At 38.8% G+C, this 21,048-nt stretch overlaps 2 protein-coding genes across 4 annotated transcripts in view; both read right to left on the bottom strand.

Annotated features, from left to right (window-relative positions):
• Window positions 1-3,944, bottom strand: part of LOC117282029 (elongation factor-like GTPase 1) — a 442,127-nt gene extending 438,183 nt beyond the window's left edge. Inside the window, exons 1-4 of one of the 3 annotated variants that reach the window (XM_033755739.1) lie at window positions 3,460-3,944; window positions 3,184-3,288; window positions 1,183-1,358; window positions 178-257 (exon numbers count right to left, since the gene is read on the bottom strand). In XM_033755739.1, the coding sequence (XP_033611630.1) occupies window positions 178-257; window positions 1,183-1,346 (244 nt within the window). In that variant the 5' untranslated portion in view covers window positions 1,347-1,358; window positions 3,184-3,288; window positions 3,460-3,944. Of the gene's footprint in view, window positions 1-177; window positions 258-1,182; window positions 1,359-3,183 lie in introns of all 3 variants that reach the window. The other 2 variants (XM_033755736.1, XM_033755737.1) reach the window with 2 other exon arrangements.
• Window positions 3,945-10,374: 6,430 nt separating this feature from the next.
• The window catches only part of LOC111874992 (dolichol kinase), a 29,248-nt gene continuing 18,574 nt past the window's right edge, over window positions 10,375-21,048 (bottom strand). Inside the window, exons 8-9 of the mRNA XM_033755690.1 lie at window positions 17,634-17,743; window positions 10,375-11,108 (exon numbers count right to left, since the gene is read on the bottom strand). Coding sequence (XP_033611581.1) covers window positions 11,043-11,108; window positions 17,634-17,743 — 176 coding nt within the window. The 3' untranslated portion in view covers window positions 10,375-11,042. The remainder of the gene's footprint in view (window positions 11,109-17,633; window positions 17,744-21,048) is intronic.

Raw genomic sequence — 21,048 nt, 5'->3', positions numbered from 1 at the left:
CATGTTGGTCAATACTCTCACACTCAGTTTTTGCCGAGGCCAACAAATACAATGCAGTGACAGATGTGTAATTATTGACTATTAACCTGTTTGATGGTGAACATCAATTATTTTCCATTGTACATACTGTTATATACCAGCTTTGAAAAAAAATGCTGGATACATAATATCACTTACCTTTACTATGTAGCAGAGAAATGGAACTGCTTTTCATTGTTATTCCACGCTCCTGTTCATCCTTACGGCTATCCATATATCTGTAATTTTAAACAATATTTATCTATTATATTACATCACTCTGAAAATTATATAAATAAAGTGCCATTCAGTTATAAAGGACTAAATCACAGCACAGAAACTGGTAAAATGTGGATCTAACATAGATCACCAAATTAGCTGCTGGCTTGGAGCTTCTGAAAGAACGCTGGTAACACCACATGACAAATGTTATTGTGTAACCTTTGTAGGATGATGACCACATTTTATTATACAAGTCCTTTTTATAAGTGATCTCATTTGAGGTTAAAATGGTGACACAATCTCATTCTTAGTTTTCCTCATAACCTTGTCGAAGACCCTGGTTCAATATTCCAGAAGCTAAAACTCTTCAAATACTAGATAAGTGGATATTTTAGACACATCAATAATATCCTGAATTTTTATGATACACAGACTGCACAAATAAATAATATCAGAAGTATTTCAATGATCTACAACTGGAACTAAAATTCACCCCAGAAAATTAAAATAATAATAAACTAAATTATGTAGATTTAACTGTCACTAACCAATCAGGACAAATGACAGCTTCAACAATCTACAACATTAACTAAAATTCATCACAGAAAATTAAAATAATAATAAACTAAATTACAGAGATTTAACTATGACTAACCAACCAGGTCAACTGAATTTAATATATATCAGAAACCTACTTTTACATGCCAAATGATCCCCAGTGGATTCTGCCACTCATATGAATGTAAAAATAAGCCACAAACCACCTAACTGATAAACTTGGTCAATACCCTAACCCACACTTCACTTCACACCCACTTCAAGCACTGGCAGTAAGTCATGCATTAATCCTGAGCCACTTAAAACAGAACAATATCCCACTGAAATAGAAAATAGTATGACTATAACATTATTTGTCCTCGTGGTTGCACAGTATTACTTTACCTAAGTTTTCCAGCCATTTTTGGAGATATAATGCCATTAGTAGCCACCAAAGAATCAGCCAATGTAGTTTTCCCATGATCAACATGAGCAAGGATACATATATTACGTATTCTGCTTGGGTTGCTCTGTAGTTCCTTCAACTTCTGGGGGTTGAGAAGCCTCATCTCGATAAAACGCTGAAACATTTGACCAGAGGTCCACAATTTTATGAACAAAGAATATTACAATTAAAAGAAGACAAGGTTGTCAGTCTGTGTTCTGGTTTTTACATTTTTATTTTAGATATACACAATTTTTATATTACTGTATACTAGTCTTTATTTCAATTTATTATATAATTAATGTATGTTATACAAAACTCTTTAATGACATTGTGTTTTAACTATTGAATTTTTAATTAATAGACTTGTATAAAACTGTACAAATTGTATAAGGTTTGCCGTTACTTTTACTACTAAAATTAACTCATTTATTATATTGTATATGTTTATCAGTATTTTATACAAATGTGTATGCTATTGGATGACAACTGTAATCCTTAGTTGTGACTGCAACTAGGACGATCCCCACATCCGCATGAGAATGTACTCTCGACAGGATTTATAGAAGGTGAATAAATGAAATGAAATATCATCGCTGTTCTTAACTTCAATCTATAGAACAGGGATCATCAACCTTTGTAGCATAAAAGACAACTAAGAGAAGTTTATAACTTGTAAGAAGCTCCATATGGATCTACTACAGAAAATAATAACATGCAGCTTTATGTATCTGCATCCTCTGCTCCCTTTGGGAAATGTTACATGCTGTTATTTACACTCAACCCCTCAATCAATGACACCTAAACACAAACTAAACATTTAAAACACCTGGGCACTGAAGAGAGATTAGGTTCACAGAGGGGATACCACCACATGCCTTGTTACCTTCACTGAATAAGTAATAAATTATCATGAATATTTTAAAATCCTTTAAGGCATTCAAACCCCCTTCCAAGAACAAAAAGATGCTAACAGACATATGGATAATGATAAATCTCAAAGACAGTCACCATTCTTTCCAAAATCACAATACAAGGTGTATGTCAGGTCTATGCAAACATAAAGACTACATCTAACACCTGTAAACTAGCTACTGACTGGAATTTAAAATCTCTACTTATAAATAGTACAGCTCAGTTTAACAGCTGCTTGATAATTTTCAATTGCCATTGAATGGTTAAACTGACTCAAAAACTTGTAAAGAAGAATGTTTAAAGTCAGATATTTACATTTACATTTATTTTTCACTTCATGGATGCAATCACCTCCGCGTGGGGCTGGATATAAAACATGTCACATATTACAAATTCATGGTGACTACACATCATACGTCCTTTGTCCAATAAAGTACATAATCAGGCCTCACGCAGACAGCACAAGCTGTCAAGACAACACACACAGGCCATGGAGACACCCCTGTCACATTCAACCCTGAAAAAATTCCCTTACACCCTTATATTACATTGTCATCATTAGCACTTACACTTTCTGACTCAGTAAATATTTAAGGGGATAAATATAAAAGTGCATTCAAAACTTCAAGAAAAGAGGCAATCATGACTATCCTATCAAATTGTTCTTGCCCCTCCCCCACATAACCTTCAATGTCTTTTCCAGACAAGGCTAAAATATGTAAGTTTTGAGGTTTTCACTGCGATGACTATGAAGAAAGTCGTCTTCTAAAATAGTTTAAAAAATGTGCATGGATTCCCCATTGCCAGCTCCTAACTACATGCCATGTATGTTAATTCTAAAGGTGGTACATACTATACATTGCTGTCCGAAAACCTTTTCATTATGATTACTTAAATGTTGGCGCTCATACTTCCTTTGGTCTGGCTAGAGTTAAACTCAACTGACATCCATCATAAAATTTGGTATCCTGCTGCGATAAATTTATTGGTTGACAGTATACAATTAATTGTGATGCTGACAATGAACAATACCAGGAACTGCTTACCTTACCACAGTATTCCAATTATAGCTTTCGCATGGCCGCAGTACGCTATGGCAAACTTTACGAATATGCTTTCAGAGCCACATACAATTTGGCTGACACAGTAACCTGTTCATGACATTTACGAGCATCTGTTATAATATGCATCTAACCATAACTGCGAGAAGTTACTTTAAGATGTAATTGTCTGTTCTTTTTACATTGCTACAGGCACTACCTTTCATGTAGTCTGATAACACATGTGGACTACACGTAACCTAAAAAATTCCTTAAACTTACTTCGAAATACTCTTGATAAGTATGTTCAGACAAGGAGCAAAACGGTTTAGCAAACACACCATCACAGTACTATATAACCATAATTAGCACCGATGTGATGAATTATGAGATTATACTTTCGCACAGATGGTGCAATCACATTCAAATCACACACCACAATAACCGAAACAATATAGCCAATGTGATAATTTTGGTGCTGTAACATATGAACATATTAGCTATAAGTTGCAGCAACTTTGATGTACACTCTGTACAGTGGCTTAAAATTACTAACGTAATGCAAAATGGGGTTATAATGTCATGTTTTAATGTATCCTTTTCTGGATTTCCATACATCTCATGCAAAGGTAAATTTATCCATTTACTATTATCGCACACTGCGCAAATCAGACAAGTACATTCTGACCAGAAATTTTTATATTAATTTTAAGTTAACCTGTACATTAGAGTGTGGAACTAAAAATGTAAAATTTTAAAGTTTGAACTTTTTAAAGATATATTCATAACGAAGTTCAATTTTATATCTGTATACACTGTGCAAGTTCACTTAGCGCGAAATCAGACTGGGCATTATGCACTAGCGACATCTTACCTCAACGGCCTATAGTTCGCACGGTATGCATGACTATATCATTCATATGATTCATGTAAGATGTCCCTACACTCTATAAACCTCATGCTCATCAGAAATTACAACTGATTGTATTGGAGTTCATCAGTGTCAATTAAAGCATATTGTAACGGATATTTCTTCTATTTAAGTAATAATAATAATGATAATTTCAATAAATTAAAATATGAAGAGTATGATCTTCTGAGTTAATACCTCCTCTTTGCTCTTTTCTGGCTTTGGCCCTGAAGATGGAGGCCTTAAGTGCCACGAGATCCTACCTTACTTTTAGGCATGAAGTTATATGTGTATGTCAAACTACATGTTATTTCTGTGTTGTGCTGCGAGTCATTCCTTCTTCTAGTACATGGGGCATGACAGAAAAGAATTTTCCTGTAGCACAATATATCTGCTCTGCATTCTTTCTGCTTCTATTCATGTTGTAATGGCTTCACTAGTGCTGCTTAGTTTTGGCTGACTGTATAGCCATTATGGTAATTTTCTATGTCTTGATCATATTTGTTGACTACAGAATGGTGTTTTGGTTGCAATACAGTATGTTTTACAGTGTCACGGTAAGGGCCGGAATAGCAGGAAAAACATGCAGCATTGATTCTGTACAATACATACATATATGCTATTGAAAGTGGTTTCACAACACCTGTGAAGATGCATCCAAAGAAACAGTTCCATGTGGCTGTGTTTTAGCTTCACATTCAGCACCAAACCTTCTAACCCTTTATTATTCTCATATATCTGTTCTTTGTATTTCTTGTCTTCAGCCTTATCCCCTGAAGATGACCATTATGCCCATCTCCCACCAGGACATAGGCAGCTTCTTTCACCAATTACCAATTCCAAGCAATGCAGACAGCCCTTCCACATCCGAATGTGAGAATGAAGACATTGTGCGATGTCAATGTTCACTGAGACAGCCACTTGAATCTATATCAACAAATGTTTGTTGTGTTTAGAACGTGTATTACAAACGAGTGGGAGCATGTCTGGAGAATACCAGCAGAGACTCCTTTCGTGGCGGCTGGTCCAGTCCGGCAATTACGATGTCGAGTGCAGGCCCTGAAAAGGGCCGGATTGTCTAGCAGTGTCTTCTTGTAACAGCCCAATGTCCTTCTCTTGCTGCAGCGGCCAGTGGTCCTATGGTGCATGCACCAGTAGAGTTACGGCAGTGGCGGCTTCATGATGTCAGCGTAGCTACGATGGCTGTGATGGTGAAGGACTGATGGTAGCCAGTTGGAGGCCTGCATTTTTATACCATTACCGCTGGGCAGAGTTGGCGATGGAGCTGCGATTATGAGCACTGATTGGATAACACTTGTGTTGGTGTCCAGAGGGCCAGGTTGCAAGCAATGTATAAATATTGCCTGTTTTCGGTGCACTGCGGGAGTTGTCTGTTATGCACTGTGGGAGGTTCCCACATCACCTCCCAGTGGACATGGTTGCTCAGATGTTGAAGCACACAGGAAAATGGATGTGGCGACCGGAGCGTGTGGTTCTTGTGGTGGTCTGTGACTGCATAGTAGGTGATGCCACAGCTGGGGTTGTGTCGACTGGAGAGTTGAAGTTGCTCCCATGGTCTGTCCCTTTGAGAATGTAGGCTGGCTTGACCCTATCGGCTGACACAGTGATGTGCCTCCCACACATGAGGAGTTGTATTGTCTTCTCCCTCCATGATAGGACCTGGTAGGGGGCTCTAAAGCTCGGCATGTTGCATCCTGACAGAGGAAGACGTGGGTGCACGTCTCGAGGTCGCTGTGTACGAATGTAGCCAGGGAGGTGTGGAGTGCTGCTGGAACTGGTCTGAGGTGGGCCATGTGCTGGCGGAGCTCAGTGATGAGGTGTGCTGGGTCCACAGGGCCGGTGGCTGGAACTAGTAGCTCACTGGGAATTCTTAAGGGCTCACCATACAAGAGCTCAGCTACTGATGCTTGCAGGTCCTATTTGAAGGTCATGCAGATTCCGAGAAGAACCAGGGGAAGTGCCTCAGTCCACTGTTGGTCCGCATGGCACGATGGCTGCCTTCAGTGTCCGGTGGAAGCATTCCATGAGTCCATTAGCTGCAGGGTGGTGGGCAGTTGAATGTGGGAGCTGGATGCTGCACAGCCTGGCCAGGGAGTGGAAAAGTTGAGACTCGAACTGACATCCCTGGTCGATGGTGATGGTCCGTAGGAAACTGAAGCGGGAAATCAAGCCAGTCAGTAGGGCATGTGCCACTGTATTGGCTGTGATGTCTGGAATGGGGATGACTTCTGGCCAGTGGGTGAAATGGTTGAGTGCAGTGAGACAGTATGTGTAGCCCACTGTCGGAAGGGGTCCCATGAGGTCCATGTGCATGTGCAGAAAACGAGCTGCCAGCTGTGTAAAGTCGCCCAATGGAGTAACTGTGTGACGGGAGACTTTGGAGCGCCGGCAGGACTGGCAAGCACGTGCCCAGCAGTGCAATTATTCTGCATGGTTTGGAGGAAGGTATGACAGGAGCAACCACAGACATGACACTAAAAAAAACCAAACTTTCAACATGAAAATAACCTAAAAGTAATCTTGTTACATAATTTTACATCTTGAATGGGAGATTTCTATACATAACGAATTTAATCTTCAAAATAGTTTAACATATTGCAAAACAGTCATAAATTTACATTAACATCTTCAGTTTAATAGAAAGCAGCAATTTTAAGCAATTACAACACAATTAACACGGTCTACAGTAACAGTAACAAAGTATATATAGGAAAACTGGGAGATATTTCAGGACAAGATATAAGGAAGATATCCACGACATCAAACACAATAAGGACATCTCAAAATATTCAACACACAACCTGGACATGTAGCATGATTATGGAAAAACTGAGGGCCACATGGGTGTTTTGAAGATTATGTCTAAAGGAAGGGACATGGATACCTGGGAACAACTTTACGTACACAGATTGAATGGAAAAAGAAAAAAAAAATCTTCAATGAACAACATATGAGTGAAAATGATACACATTTCAAACTTGTGCTAAGAGATAAATATCAACAGAGGAGGGATACCATATTACAAATCATGTAAGTGGCAGTGCTTTACAAACTACCATCAAAGAGGTAATGAAGACAAATAATGTGGCAAAACATGTCTGCGAATGAATTTATGAAGAAATTGCTGCAATAAGTGCAGATGGTCAGTTACAAGAAATAATGTTTGTAAAAACACCTCAGACATGAATTCATTCAAGATATACTATAGTAAGAAAGTAGCAAATCTGAAATGTCAGTAACCTGATATAATATCCTGGCATTTCTCTGTACCAGACAGATCTGTGATGCGGCCATGACTTGGTCACCAAAGCCTCCTTGTGGAAACAATGTGTACCCAGGAAGGTGAGGATTGTATTAGCCCTTCATAAGTAACACTGGGGCTGAATTTGTAAGTTACTAACAGTGACTTTCACCTTGCTGTCCTGGTAATTCCCACGTTTATATTAGATGGACGAGAGGATAATGGGGGGGAAAAAAGGGCACAAGCAGTTTAGTGAGATCTCGGCTATGAGATCTACAAGAGGGATGCAACATTGTCTGGTATAACCATCGCAACAGTACAACTCAATTTAAGACCTCTGAGTTCTATTATACACATACAGTGGTATAACCATAGCTACAGTACAACTCATTTCAGACCTCTGAGTTGTATGAGGGTTGGAACTTTAATAGTGGCAACTATTTATTTACAACTGATAGAAAATAGATGCATGTTTCAAAGTTTTACTGTCCTTCAATGTAGTCACCAGCATTGTGTATAACCTGTTGCCAGTGATGTGGTAATCGTAGGATACCTTTAGCAGCGCTTCTTGTGCTGATAGTTCCAATGGAGTGGTCTACTGTCTGACGAATCTCTGGAACAGTTCTGAAGCGAATGCCACAATGTGGTTCCTTCATCTTAGGAATCAAGTCGAAGTCAGAAGGGCTTAAGTCCGGGGAGTATGGTGGATGGTACAGCATTTCCCAGCCCCACTGATCGAACAAATCAGCCACAGCTTGCGCTGCATGCGGCCAAGCACTGTCCTGCAAAATGATGGATAGGTTCTGCAGAAAGTGTCGCCATTTCGTTCTCAAAGCTGGTTGCAGGTTTTGTTCCAAAAATGAACAGTAATACTGCACATTGACGGTCTGCTGTCGGGGAATGGTATGCATTAGGATAACACCATCACAGTCATAAACAAAGAATCACCATAACTTTCATATTGCTGGGGTTCTGACGAACTTTTGATTTTCGTGGTGACTCATAATGATGCCATTCGTTCGATTGGCGTTTCATTTGTGGCTCATACGATTTGGCCCATGTCTCATCCAGCGTGTTGATATGGCCTAAGAAAGCCTCTCCTTCACGCTCATAGCGCTCCAAGTGATTACGAGCAACGTTGCATCATAGCCATTTCTGCATTTCCATCAAATCATGCGGAACCCATCGTGATGCAATTTTTCTCATGCCCAGGCATTCCTTCAGAATGTGAAGCACAGTTGTATGTGCTAATCCTGTCTCTCAGGCCAGCTCACGAATCATATGGCGCCAATAACTCTCCAGTAACGCAGAAAGAGCATACACTTCTTCTTCACTGACACTAGGACGACCTGGCCGATGCATGTCTGCCACATTTTGGTGTCCCTCATTGAAGGCTTTTTCCCACCTTGTCACTGTTCTGTAAAGCAATGCAGATTTCCCGCAAGCCTCTTGAAGACCTTGATGATACTGTCGTGCTGTATGGCCTCTGGCACATTCAGTCTTTATCCAACTCTGTTGTTCCTGTTTCCAAAACATCGTGACAACACTATATTAGATCGCCAGCTAACACGAGGCTCTGTTCTTCTCATTACTGCGCATGCGTGTGATGTGGGAAGGGAGAGTCCATTTGCTCTGAGGTAAGGTAGGTATGTAACTAATGTTTGGTATAAGCGAAATTATTTGGTTCCACTGCATGGCGTCTCTACAGCAGTGTTGCCACTATTAAAGTTCCAACCCTCGTATTATACAGGAACAGCGGTATAACCATAGCTACTGCACAACTGAGTGGAATACTGCTGGCTAGCTGCATAACCACAGCTACAGTACAACTCAATGCCACAGCTCTTTCCTGTATCAGAGTACACCACTGCCTCCTAGTGGCATAGCCATAGATACCGTGCAACTCAACACCACAGCCCTTAGCTGTAGCACTGGCAGCATAACCATAGCTTTGCACAAGTCAGTGCCATAGGTCAAAGCTGTACTAGAGGCGTACACCACTGCCTGATTTTGGCATAATCACAGCTACTTCACGACTCAACACCATAGCTCTGAGCTGTAATAAATAGGAATTTCACTGTATATGTATACAGTAAAGCCCTAATCTCCACCCTAAAATGAACTGAAGGGCAGTCGGATAATCAGAAATGTCAAATGATATGAATAGCATTAAAACACATAGCAAGTATCTATACAACTCAGTTCAGAATTGTATTGCAGCTTGCACAGCAGTTTCTAGGCAATGATGTCAAACAAAGAGGTTCCTGCAGCAATAGTCAGCACCCACTAGTGGAGGTACTGTTGGAAGCAGGGTTTTCTACAGTGGACTGTGCCAAGGGGTTATAAGGAGGACAAATGAAGCAAGAAAACTGAGTTGGAAGGGTGGCATCATTCAGAGAGGACTTGAGCCAGGAAGCAGAGGAATAGCCATTGTTAAAAGCCATTACAACGTAACTACTAGTGAAGACACTGTGGGCTGGAAAAGTCTGAGCGTGTGCTCTAGTGAAATGTAAAGTGGGGAAGTTATCGACGGCGCTATAATTAAGTGTAGATATAAGTTGTGTGTTAAAGTGGTCAATAAATCCAATATCCACTCCAAAACCCTGTCGAAAGTCACTCGTATTATATGAAAGTCTTATAAAATAGCAACATGTAAATAATATTTAGTTGGTGACAACAATATCAAAAAGATACACAAAAGTAATTTTTATATGTGAGAAATTCATATATGCATGGTAAAATCTCAAATCCCATTATTTAAAGAGGCATTTGCGGCTCAAGTCAAGTTGGATAACATAGAATGTCAAATAAACAAACATTGGATAATTGGGATTCTGCTCTATATTTATATTTGTACTTCTCTGTCCACATCATTACTGGATGTAGCATATGTAAGTTAAAATGGTTCCAATCAGAAATGTAAGGACTTCAGCAGGTCATCAGGTAGAGTATCAAATTGTATGAAAAGTTACAAGAGTAAAAACTTTCAAATGAATTTAAGTAGAACAATAAAATAAACACCATATTTTGATGTACTTCACTATACTTCAGTTCAAATTGTACAATTTGATATAAGAAATGCTATATTCCTGAATAGTTTGTGCAGATTTGTACAATGAGGAAACCCTTGCAATGTTCTAAATGCAGCTCTTGTAAAATGGATGGAACTGGACAGAAAATTGCCCAAGCAGGAACACCCAACTTGTAGCCTACAAAAGTTGACAGCATTTTCACATTCAGACTCAGTTTGTGACCATATGGCAACATGTACTGTAATATGTAATCTATATTGGTCATCATTACCCTTGGACATGGAAATACCCATGAGTATTTTCATCTTCAGTTGAAATTGGCATTATACAACATAAACCATTGCTTATGCTACAGCACATAATCAAGCACTAAGCTTGTTTATAACAAAATGTTCTTCAAAAGAGTTCAGAAAATACAAAAATGGCTCACATAGCAGATTTAACTAGTAACAGTTAGAAAGCAATATGGCCATTAGCTTTAGCACTTGTTTCTTATTTTTCACATGATGTTTACACTATAATGTTTATCCCTTAAGTAGGATATATACACTCCTCGCTGATATACAAAATATAACTTTGGTAAACGCAATTCAATAATCTAATATATTCAAAATTATGATCTTCTGACATATGATGCCATGTAGTTTGCTAGATGGATACATCACATTTTGGTGGAACCTGCTGCCTGCATCTTCTGAGGAGAAGAGCTGGATGAAGATCTTCCACCCTGAAGAGGAAAGCAGTAAGTTTCTCTAAAATGTTTACACCCATATACCAAACTACTTGACATTACATAGCAGAAGGCTATAACCTTGATACCACTATTAGAACCTAAGATTTCATACAATGTAAATTTAAATTGATATAACTCCTGTGAAATATCTGTAGAGTATAAACTGTGATCCTCTGGGTCATGATACCATGTAGTCTTGTAAGCAGATACAGGTACATGTTGCGTCTATCTTCAGGGTCAAAGTTTGTAGGGTATTAAATAAAACAGCAGTAATACAGGCACTCTGCAAGGAAGTTTGTCACACAGACACGTGTGGGGGTAAAGAAATGGAGCCTGATTCAGGCTAGTGGGAACAGTAGGTAGGAAAGCAGACTCTTTAAGGGGCACACCACGTTTCTCATCACAGGAGGGAAATGGAGCTGTGAGAAGAGATTGTTATGTTGGCAACTCTCTAATGTCAAAATATAATGTTGGAGTTGGCAACATCATAGTAAACAATTTTCAATAACACACTGTGCTACATGTGCTGTTCCTAATTTCTTTACTGTTATGTGTTACTACAGTTACTCGTATGTGTGTAAAAACAGAATCTCTCTATTGTTATATGTTACCATGGCTATGTGTGTGAATACATATGAAACGCCTTTGTGTATCAAAAGTTAGTCTTACCCCATGTGGAAGCAGGGTCAAATACCTCCACCGTGACCCTGCGAGTCATAGGAAGTGACGAAAAGGGAAGTCTCAATTCTGAGACAATAAAAGAAGGTTGGAACCTAGACACCAAGAGATACAGAAGTATTGGTCGGGAGATTGTGTAACCAGTACTTGTAAAGCTGCAAGTCATAATAGTTGTAAAGTGTGCAAGTGAATTACAATAAAGATTCGCTATATTTAATACAGCATAAAGTTATTTGTAGCATGACATACCCAAACACACTACATTTGGGACTGACACCGCCACCAAGCCAAAGAGACAAGTTTCATCATGGCCACTTCAAAGCCCTTCGTGAATACTGATAAGCTCAAAGGATGCGAAAATTATAGAGAATGGTGCTTTGATATTCAGAATGTTCTAGTGATTGAAACTGTGTGGACAGCAGTCAGTGGATATGCTGCAGAAGATACAACTCCCACATCCCTCAAGAAACAAAGGACAAGAAAGCCAGAGCCATCATTTGTCTGACATTGGAGCCCCAAGTTAAATTTTACATTGTCCAGACAACTACAGCAAAGGAAGCCTGGGACGCATTGGAAAGAACATTCAAAGATCAGGGTGTCAATAGTTGGATAAGTATTTTAACTGATTTGTGCTCTTTGAAACTTGAGGACCATAAAGTATGCAGCAATATGTTAATGCCTTCATGTCAATAAATCTTAGATTAGTCTCAATGGGCATAAAAATAGGAGATGAGCTATTAGCCTCTTTAATGTTAAAGGGTTTAACCAAAGAGTATTATCCCATGCGTATGACACTTGAAAATTCCAATGTGACTTTGACTAGTGAGCTCATTAAATCTAAGCTATTGCAAGATACTGAATTTGGTAAAAATGCAAATTCAGATTCAGCCTTTCTGTCCAGAGATAAGTTTAAACGTAAACCACCAAAATGTAAAATTTGTGGTAAGCTAGGCCATATAAACAAAAACAGTTGGTTTAAAGATAAGGATAAGGCAAACAATAATAATCACAACAATCAACACAACCAAAAATTTAAGGGCAATCAGTCTTCTAAATCAGTTCATAGTACTGATGAAAATAAAGAAAGATCTGATCAAAGGTATACTGAAAATAAATGGAAAAATAAGACCAGCAAAAAATCCATGTATGTGGTATCTGCCTATCATGTTAAAATTAAGGATGATACTTGGGTAATAGACTCTGGTGCTTCATACCATATTATCGAAAATAAGACTGTTTTGAAAAATTATAAAACACATGATTCTAAGGAACATGAGATAAGTCTTGCTGATGATAATGTGTTAACTAGTGCAGGTTTTGGTGATGTAAAACTTGTGAATGACAATTTTAGCCATATCTCAGATGCACTACATGTACCAAAATTATCTACAAATTTGTTATCTGTGAACTCAATTGTAAACAAGGATATGATTGTGTTATTCACCAAAGACTGTTGCAACTTATATGATTCTGATAGTTTTGAGGTAACAGGCAAAGTTCTTGCCAAAGCGTATCCCAAAAATGGGATTTATTGATCAAATACCAAAACTAACTTGACCGAATCTGCAAATATTGCAACTAAAGATAAGATTAATACCAAAGAGAATAATGACAAATGTGAGAAATCTTGTACTAATATTGTAAAGAATGACCAATTTGCAGGTACCCAGCAAATTGATGAACAACTGTTGTGGCATAGGCGTTTGGGGGATTTAAATAGGGTTGGCATGCGGTTGCTTTCAAAAAGGTTTAGCTAGTGGCATTGATTTTCAAGAACAAGAAGATCAGTCAAAGAAATGTGTTCCATGCCTGGAAGGGAAGATGACAAAGAAGCCTTTCCTACAATCAAAGAATAAATGGTCAAAAAGGATACTCGATCTATTACACTTAGATCTGGTTGGGCCATTTGAACTACCCTCTTATGGGAATGCTAAATATTTTTTGACTATTGTGGATGATCATAGTAGAAAAATCTTCATTTGTTTCTTGAAACAAAAAAGCGACACATATGAAGACCTTAAAGAATTTATGAAAATGGTTAAGACAGAAACTGGATTGACTATAAGAGCTGTTTGTTCTGCTAATGGTGGTGAATTTTGCGGCAAATTATTCAATGACATGTTAAAACAAAAAGGAGTTAAAAGGGAATTCTCTGTGCCATATAATCCACAACAAAATGGAACTGCCGAACGAGCTAATCGCAGTATTTTGGAGAAAACAAGATGTATGTTGTATGATTCCAGCTGCAACAAAAGATTCTGGGCTGCTGAAGCAGCACAAACAGCCGTATATCTTTTGAACAGATCACCTTACAAGGAACTAAAGAACCAATTGCCTGAAGAAATATGGACAGGAGAAAAGACTGATCTCTCCCACATAAAAATTTTCAGATGTCCAGCTTATCCTCATGTACCATCAGAGAAACGCAACAAATTGAATGCTGTGAGCAAGAAATACATTTTTGTGGGATATAGTGAGGATAGTAAAGCTTATCGGTTATCAGATCCCCTCAATCCGTCTCAAATAGTTAAGGCAAGATATGCAGAATTTCTGGAAGAAGAAATTATAAACAAGAAAGAGAGTGAGAAAGGATTTCAGCTTAAAGAGATTCTTCCAGAGTTGTCAAGTTTCTACCTCGACCCACAAGATGAAAGACTGATTCCGCAAGAACAAAACCCCAAAGAATAAACACAAGTAGAAAATGAGGAAATGAAGTTCCATTATAGCCGAACAGCTTAGAAAAATTACCAGGAAATTTGGAAGAAAGACGATATCCACTTTGGAACGGGAAACAGAAAGAATTTCTAGAATTTATTATCTACTTAGCCATGCATAAAGATGAGGAGTCAGAACCAGTCACACATGAAGAGGCACTGTCAAGTTATGATAAATCTAAATGGAAAGAAGCTATTCAACAGGAGTTAGAAGCTTTCCAAACAAATGAAGCAGGGACAATAGTAGACAGACCATTGAATAAGCCAGTAGTGAAGTCAAAATTGGTCTTCAAAATTAAACGAGATGCTGAAGGAAATATTGCATGTCACAGAGCACGTTTAGTGGCGAAAGGTTGTAGCCTAACAAAGGGAATAGACTATTTTGAAACTTTCACTCCCATAGTGAAACACTCATCAATGCATTTGTTATTTGCTTCAGCTGCTAATCATGATTGGAACACTGACCACCTTGATGTCGGTACCACGTTTTTAAACGGAGATATTGAGGAAGTTATATATATGGAGCTTCCTGAAGGATATGATATTAAGGGGGAGTCTAATAAAGTCTGCAAGTTAAAAAAATCAGTTTATGGACTAAAACAAGCTGCTAAAGCGGCCTCCGTAGTCTAGGGGTAACGTTCCCACCTCATGACTCAAGGTACGTGGGTTCAAACCTGGCGGAGGTCGTGGAATTTTTAAGGGCGGAAAAATTCAGGGAACAAGTATTCCGGGAGGGACTTTAAGCCGTGGGTCCCATGTCATAGCTTTATGGCATGTAAAAGAACCTCATGTCTCCAAAGGATGCCACTGAGCTAAATTAAGGACATTTCGTGCCCAACAGTAGTCTCTAACACCTCTGGTAGATGGGGGAAGCATCGAGATACCTCTGAGCCAGTAGAGGCCGACCTCGCTGGCTGAGTAGGGACTGATGGTAAGCACCAGTACCGGTAGGGTATAGAGGCTGGTAGAAGATCATAGGGGGACACACAACAGATCAAACTGGTCGCGGTGCATGGGGAAACCCACCCCCTCCAATAACAACAACAACAACAACAACAACAAAACAAGCTGCTAGGTCGTGGAATAAGAAAGCAACAGAGGTTCCGAAAAGCCTAGGGTACAAGTAAACTTGTTCCAAACCATGTATTTATATCAAACAAAAGGGTAATCTGTAATTAATATAGCATTGTATGTTGACAACTTCTTCATATTTCATAATGATAATGTTGAAGTTGAGAATTTAAAAACAAAATTGCAACAGTATTTTAAAGTCAAGGATTTGGGACCGGTTAAGAAATGTCTAGGAATGGACGTGAACAGAGAGAGGGCAAAGAAAACTATAAAGTTAACCCAAACTCAATATTTTAACAATGTTCTTAAGAGATTTAATATTCCTAATGAGACTAAACCAGTTAGTCATCCAATAGAACCAAACAGCAAATTGAAACCGTTGCCTAAATCAAATAAATCGATTGAGAATCTAGATGATGTGCCATATCAGCAAGCTGTAGGTTCAGTGATGTATTTAGCCATACACACANATGTTGAAGTTGAGAATTTAAAAACAAAATTGCAACAGTATTTTAAAGTCAAGGATTTGGGACCGGTTAAGAAATGTCTAGGAATGGAAGTGAACAGAGAGAGGGCAAAGAAAACTATAAAGTTAACCCAAACTCAATATTTTAACAATGTTCTTAAGAGATTTAATATTCCTAATGAGACTAAACCAGTTAGTCATCCAATAGAACCAAACAGCAAATTGAAACCGTTGCCTAAATCAAATAAATCGATTGAGAATCTAGATGATGTGCCATATCAGCAAGCTGTAGGTTCAGTGATGTATTTAGCCATACACACACGCCCTGATATATCTTTTGCTATGACTTATTTGAGCCAATTTAACACTTGTTTCATGAGACAGCACTGAGTTTTGTTAAAAAGAGTTCTAAAATACCTAAATACTATGAAGGATGTAGGTATTGTATATTCTCAGAATAATGATCAATTGGAAGGTTTTTCTGATGCAGACTGAGGTGGAAATTTAGATCGTAGATCCTTTAGTGGATCTGTGTTCAAACTATTGGGAACAGCTATCAGCTGGCAATGAAAAACAAAGGACTGTAGCTTTGTCAACCACAGAAGCAGAATAATGGTGTTATCAGAGACCACAAAAGAAGCCATTTTCTTGAGAAAATTATGGCTTGAAATATGTAACAAGGAAATCACTATTCCTCTTTTTTGTGATAATCGTGGTGCTTTAGCTATAGTGAAAAATCCTGTCAATAATGACCGAACAAAACCTACTGACATAAGGGTTCATTTTGTAAGAGAGAGGGTTGAATCAAAGGATTTGTCAGTACATTACATCCCAGGAAATCAATTAGTTGCTGATGGTTGCACGAAAGGTTTAAATGTACGGAAAATACTGATTTTATTAATTCACTTGGATTGTGCGAAGAATAATGTTTCCAAATGATGTTTAAATAATAATAATTCAATTCATTCAATTCAATTCAATTCAATNAAACTCCTAAAATTGTTTAAGGGGGAGTGTTATGTTGGCAACTCTCTAATGTTAAAATATAATGCTAGAGTTGGCAACATTGTAGTAAACAATTTTCAATAATAGACTGCACTACATGCACTGTTCCTAATTTATCTACTGTTATGTGTGTAAAAACAGAATCTCTCTATTGTTGTGTTACCATGGTTATGTGTGTGAATATATATAAAACGCCTTTGTGTATCAAAAGTTAGTCTTAATAAAGCGGGGTTAGATTGAACACTGATTCTTACTTATCATTCGATCCACATAGAAGTGACAATAACAGAGATGTCCCTTTTTCAGGGACAGAATATTGCCTAAATAACTAAGCCAATTCCTTGCACTGTATATTTCAAACCCTGAAGATGGGGTCATAATATTCACCCAAAACATTAGTATTCACTCATACAGCTATGTGGTGTCAAAACCCAGAAGAACGCAGTCTTAACAGTCGAGGCTATGAAATCCTCAAAACTTGTACAATACAACTCTGCCTTATATCAGCAGTTACATGTAGCATGTTGCAAAGACTTCTGACTAGCAAATAGTGCTTGGGAATGGAAGCAGTAGCATGTACATCACCAGTGGAAGTGCCAGGTTATCCACCTGATCAGTTTTTGCTTCTAACACTGAAGTCACCACAACTGCAAATGTTGCCCGCATAAGCATGACTCCACTGTATGGTATGTGTCCTACAGAAACACAAAAACAAAATTTTAAGATTCAGTTAGCTATGAAGCCCACAGGAAAATATTTGAAGTGCTCTCTCATACAGCATGTCCATGTCCATGAAAATACAGTTTAGATAAGATTCATTTTAATATGTCTAAGCTGTGTGCAAGTAACAGCAACTGATACTATGTAGTTCTGTTGTTGCAAGAATCCAGTTTTGTTACAACATATAGGTATTTCACAACTGTTGCAGCAGAGTGGATTACAAGGTTTTTGTTATGGCTTCCCTTTTTCTTTTACGAATATTTTCATTTTATAGAGGTCAATGGATGAAACGTCCTTTTATATCTGGGAATGTAATTATAAATTTAGAGGGAATTTCAGAAGGTTTTAGAGTAGTTAAAAACAAGTTTTAGTTCTTAATCTATCAAAGACTGTCCTGCTATGCTAAATGAGCAGAGCTTCAAGATTTGTGCTGTTCAGTTTTGGTATTATGACATGACACCTGAAAGCCGGAATAGCGGAGTCAGAGTAGACGTTCATTGCCAGGCAATGGCTCAGTAAAAAGGTTCCCATGGCAACGAATAAGCAAGCAACAATCGAGGTAATACAATGGAAACGGTGTTTTCTATTGGATCCACCAGAAGGCTATATAACGAGGATCCCAGGCCAGCTGAAGAAATTACTGAGGGAATTCTCTTAAGATGGCAGTCGAAGATGATTGAGAAGAGATGGAAACGAGTCAATTGAGACTTAAAAGTCAGCCTGCGAAGAGAAGACTTAGTGTACGATTTGAAGACTTTATGTGTGCTGTAGTTACAGTGAGACTGTGATAAATCCGTTGCCAGGATACGACTAGTGAAGACTGAGAACCTAGTGTGTGTAATGGTGAACTGTAAAGTGTGGATCAGTGATAGCGCTGTAATTATGTACTATCACACCGTCTCCACTAGTCATTTCCTGGTAATGGCTTCTAATAGCAGATTCCCCATATTCTGAGTTCCTGAACTATCCCCATGCCTCAGCTACCAGTTTCTGACAGCAACGACTCATATTGACTGAACTAACTCCCAGGCTGGCGGTCATCTCACACCACCCTCCTAGTCTTCCTTCACAGACTCCTTTACAAATAACTACTGCTCAACTGGTGTTATATAACCCCTTGGCATGGACTGCATAGAAAACGTTCCCAATAATTCCTCTATTGTTGAGCATGGACTTCTTGCTGCGGAAACCTGTTTGTTTCGTAGTCACAACCTAGTAATGCTACAATTTTTTGTAAAGTAACATGCTTTATTATTGACAAACCAAATACACCACCTCAATCTACAGACCTTTCCTTATTTTTCCACATAATCGCCACTTCTTTGTACACATTTCTCCCAGCGTTCTGGGAGCTTGAAAATTCCCCTTCTGTAAAATTCCATTCCAGCCATCCGAAGACACTGACACACTGCTTTCTGAATTGCCTCCCTTGCCTCAAAACGTTGTCCACGCAGCTGATCCTTCACAAATCCGAAAAGATGGTAGTTGGAGGGTGCTAGATCAGGGCTATAAGAAGGGTGTGGAAGAACTTAACACCCCATCTTTGCAATTGCTTCCAATGTGAGGCCAGTGGCATGGGGGCAAGCGTTGTCATGCAGGATGATGATGTTTCGTCCCGGACGTTTATCGCACAATGCACGATGGGGCTTGTGCAGTGTCTGGACATAATGAGCAGCATTGATGGTTTGCCCAGGTTCCAGGAATTCGGCCAGAATAAACCCCTCTGCATCCCAGAAGACTATGCCCATCACCTTCGCAGCTGATGGCACTGTCTTTGCCTTCTTTTTTGACGGAGAATGCAAATGGTGCCATTCCATACTCTGTCGTTTCATTTCAGGCTCGAAACGGTGAAACCAGCTTTCGTCACCTGTCGCAATACAGAGCAAAAAATAATCGCCTTCGTGTCGATATCTCTGCAGCAGTTCTGAGGTGATGGCTTTTTGCTGACCTTTGTGATCTTTGGTCAATAACCGCGGGACCCAACGAGCACAAACTTTCCTATAGCCCAAGCTTTCAATCATCTCCTGTACTGCACTGTGCCCTATTCCAAGAAGTTGGGCTATTGTGTCCACGGTCACACGCCTGTCATCTTGAATGATCTCATCCACTCTTTCCTTGTTGCGTTCAGTTGAGGCTGTTCGAGGACGACCGCTCCGAGGCTCATCTTCAACGCCGGGGTTCCCATCTTTAAAATGTTTCACCCATCTTCGAACACTGCTCACACCCATGCACACACTTCCATAAGCACGCTGAAGTCTCTGGTGAATTTCTGCAGCAGGGAGTTCCTCTTTCACAAGAAATTCGATGACAGCATGCTGGCGAAACGACATATCATTCTCCGCCATTTTGTTAGGAATGATACTGGTCACGTGATGCAAGCTATTGACGTCACAAGACACTCAAGGTTAACACAACAGCTGGTTCCACCTACCACCGTACTCTCTTTAGTCTGCTGTTCCCAGGTTGCATGCAAAAAAAAGTTGCTCATGACTTTCAGTATGACCTACATATGCATGACCATCAAAATCAGCAGCGACACCATTACAACTCAGCCGCATCCCTCTTTATAATTCAGTGTTATTTATCTAATTTCATAGAGATCATTTTTACTAACTCACTACTCACATTACATTACATTAAATTAAATATTACCATTATTTATTGGAAAATAATCATGAAGCCCGACATGTTTCAGCCATATATGGCCATTTACAGGGGCATGCAATTGCAAAAGAACACTTTATATGAATGAATTAATAAACATTTACAAGATCTATTTTAAAAACATATCTAATGGCAGTACTATTTTATGTATAGATCTGTTTTAAGTAATTCATGACATCTTTGTTTTACAATTACAATACAATTACCCCTGATGATGGCCATAATATGGCTGAAACATGGTGGACTTCATGATTTATTTAATAATTAAACCTGTACAAATGAGATGGTACTTTTGTGTTTAATTTAGAGATTTATGTAGTCGTAAAGGTTGTACATATGTGAAATGCTCCATATTCAGTATCTGAAACATACTTCATGCTGCTTGTAAATGAACAAAATTTAAAACAAAATCATAGGTCTTTTCATCATCATCATCAGCAATCTGTCAGACGACAGGTCCACAGCCTCTTCCAAAACAATTCCTCCATTTAATGCGATCTAGAGCTTTCTCCTTCAAATGACAGTATCCTCTTCTGTCCCCAAGGTCATCCAGCATCTTCTTACGTCTTCTTCCTCGTCTTCTTGTCACTTCTATCTGCCCCTCTATCTTTCCTTC

Source organism: Cryptotermes secundus, unplaced genomic scaffold (assembly GCF_002891405.2).
Source record: "Cryptotermes secundus unplaced genomic scaffold, Csec_1.0 scaffold321, whole genome shotgun sequence".
Classification (NCBI taxonomy): Eukaryota; Metazoa; Arthropoda; class Insecta; order Blattodea; family Kalotermitidae; genus Cryptotermes; species Cryptotermes secundus.
This window is presented reverse-complemented; position numbering and strand designations above follow the sequence as displayed.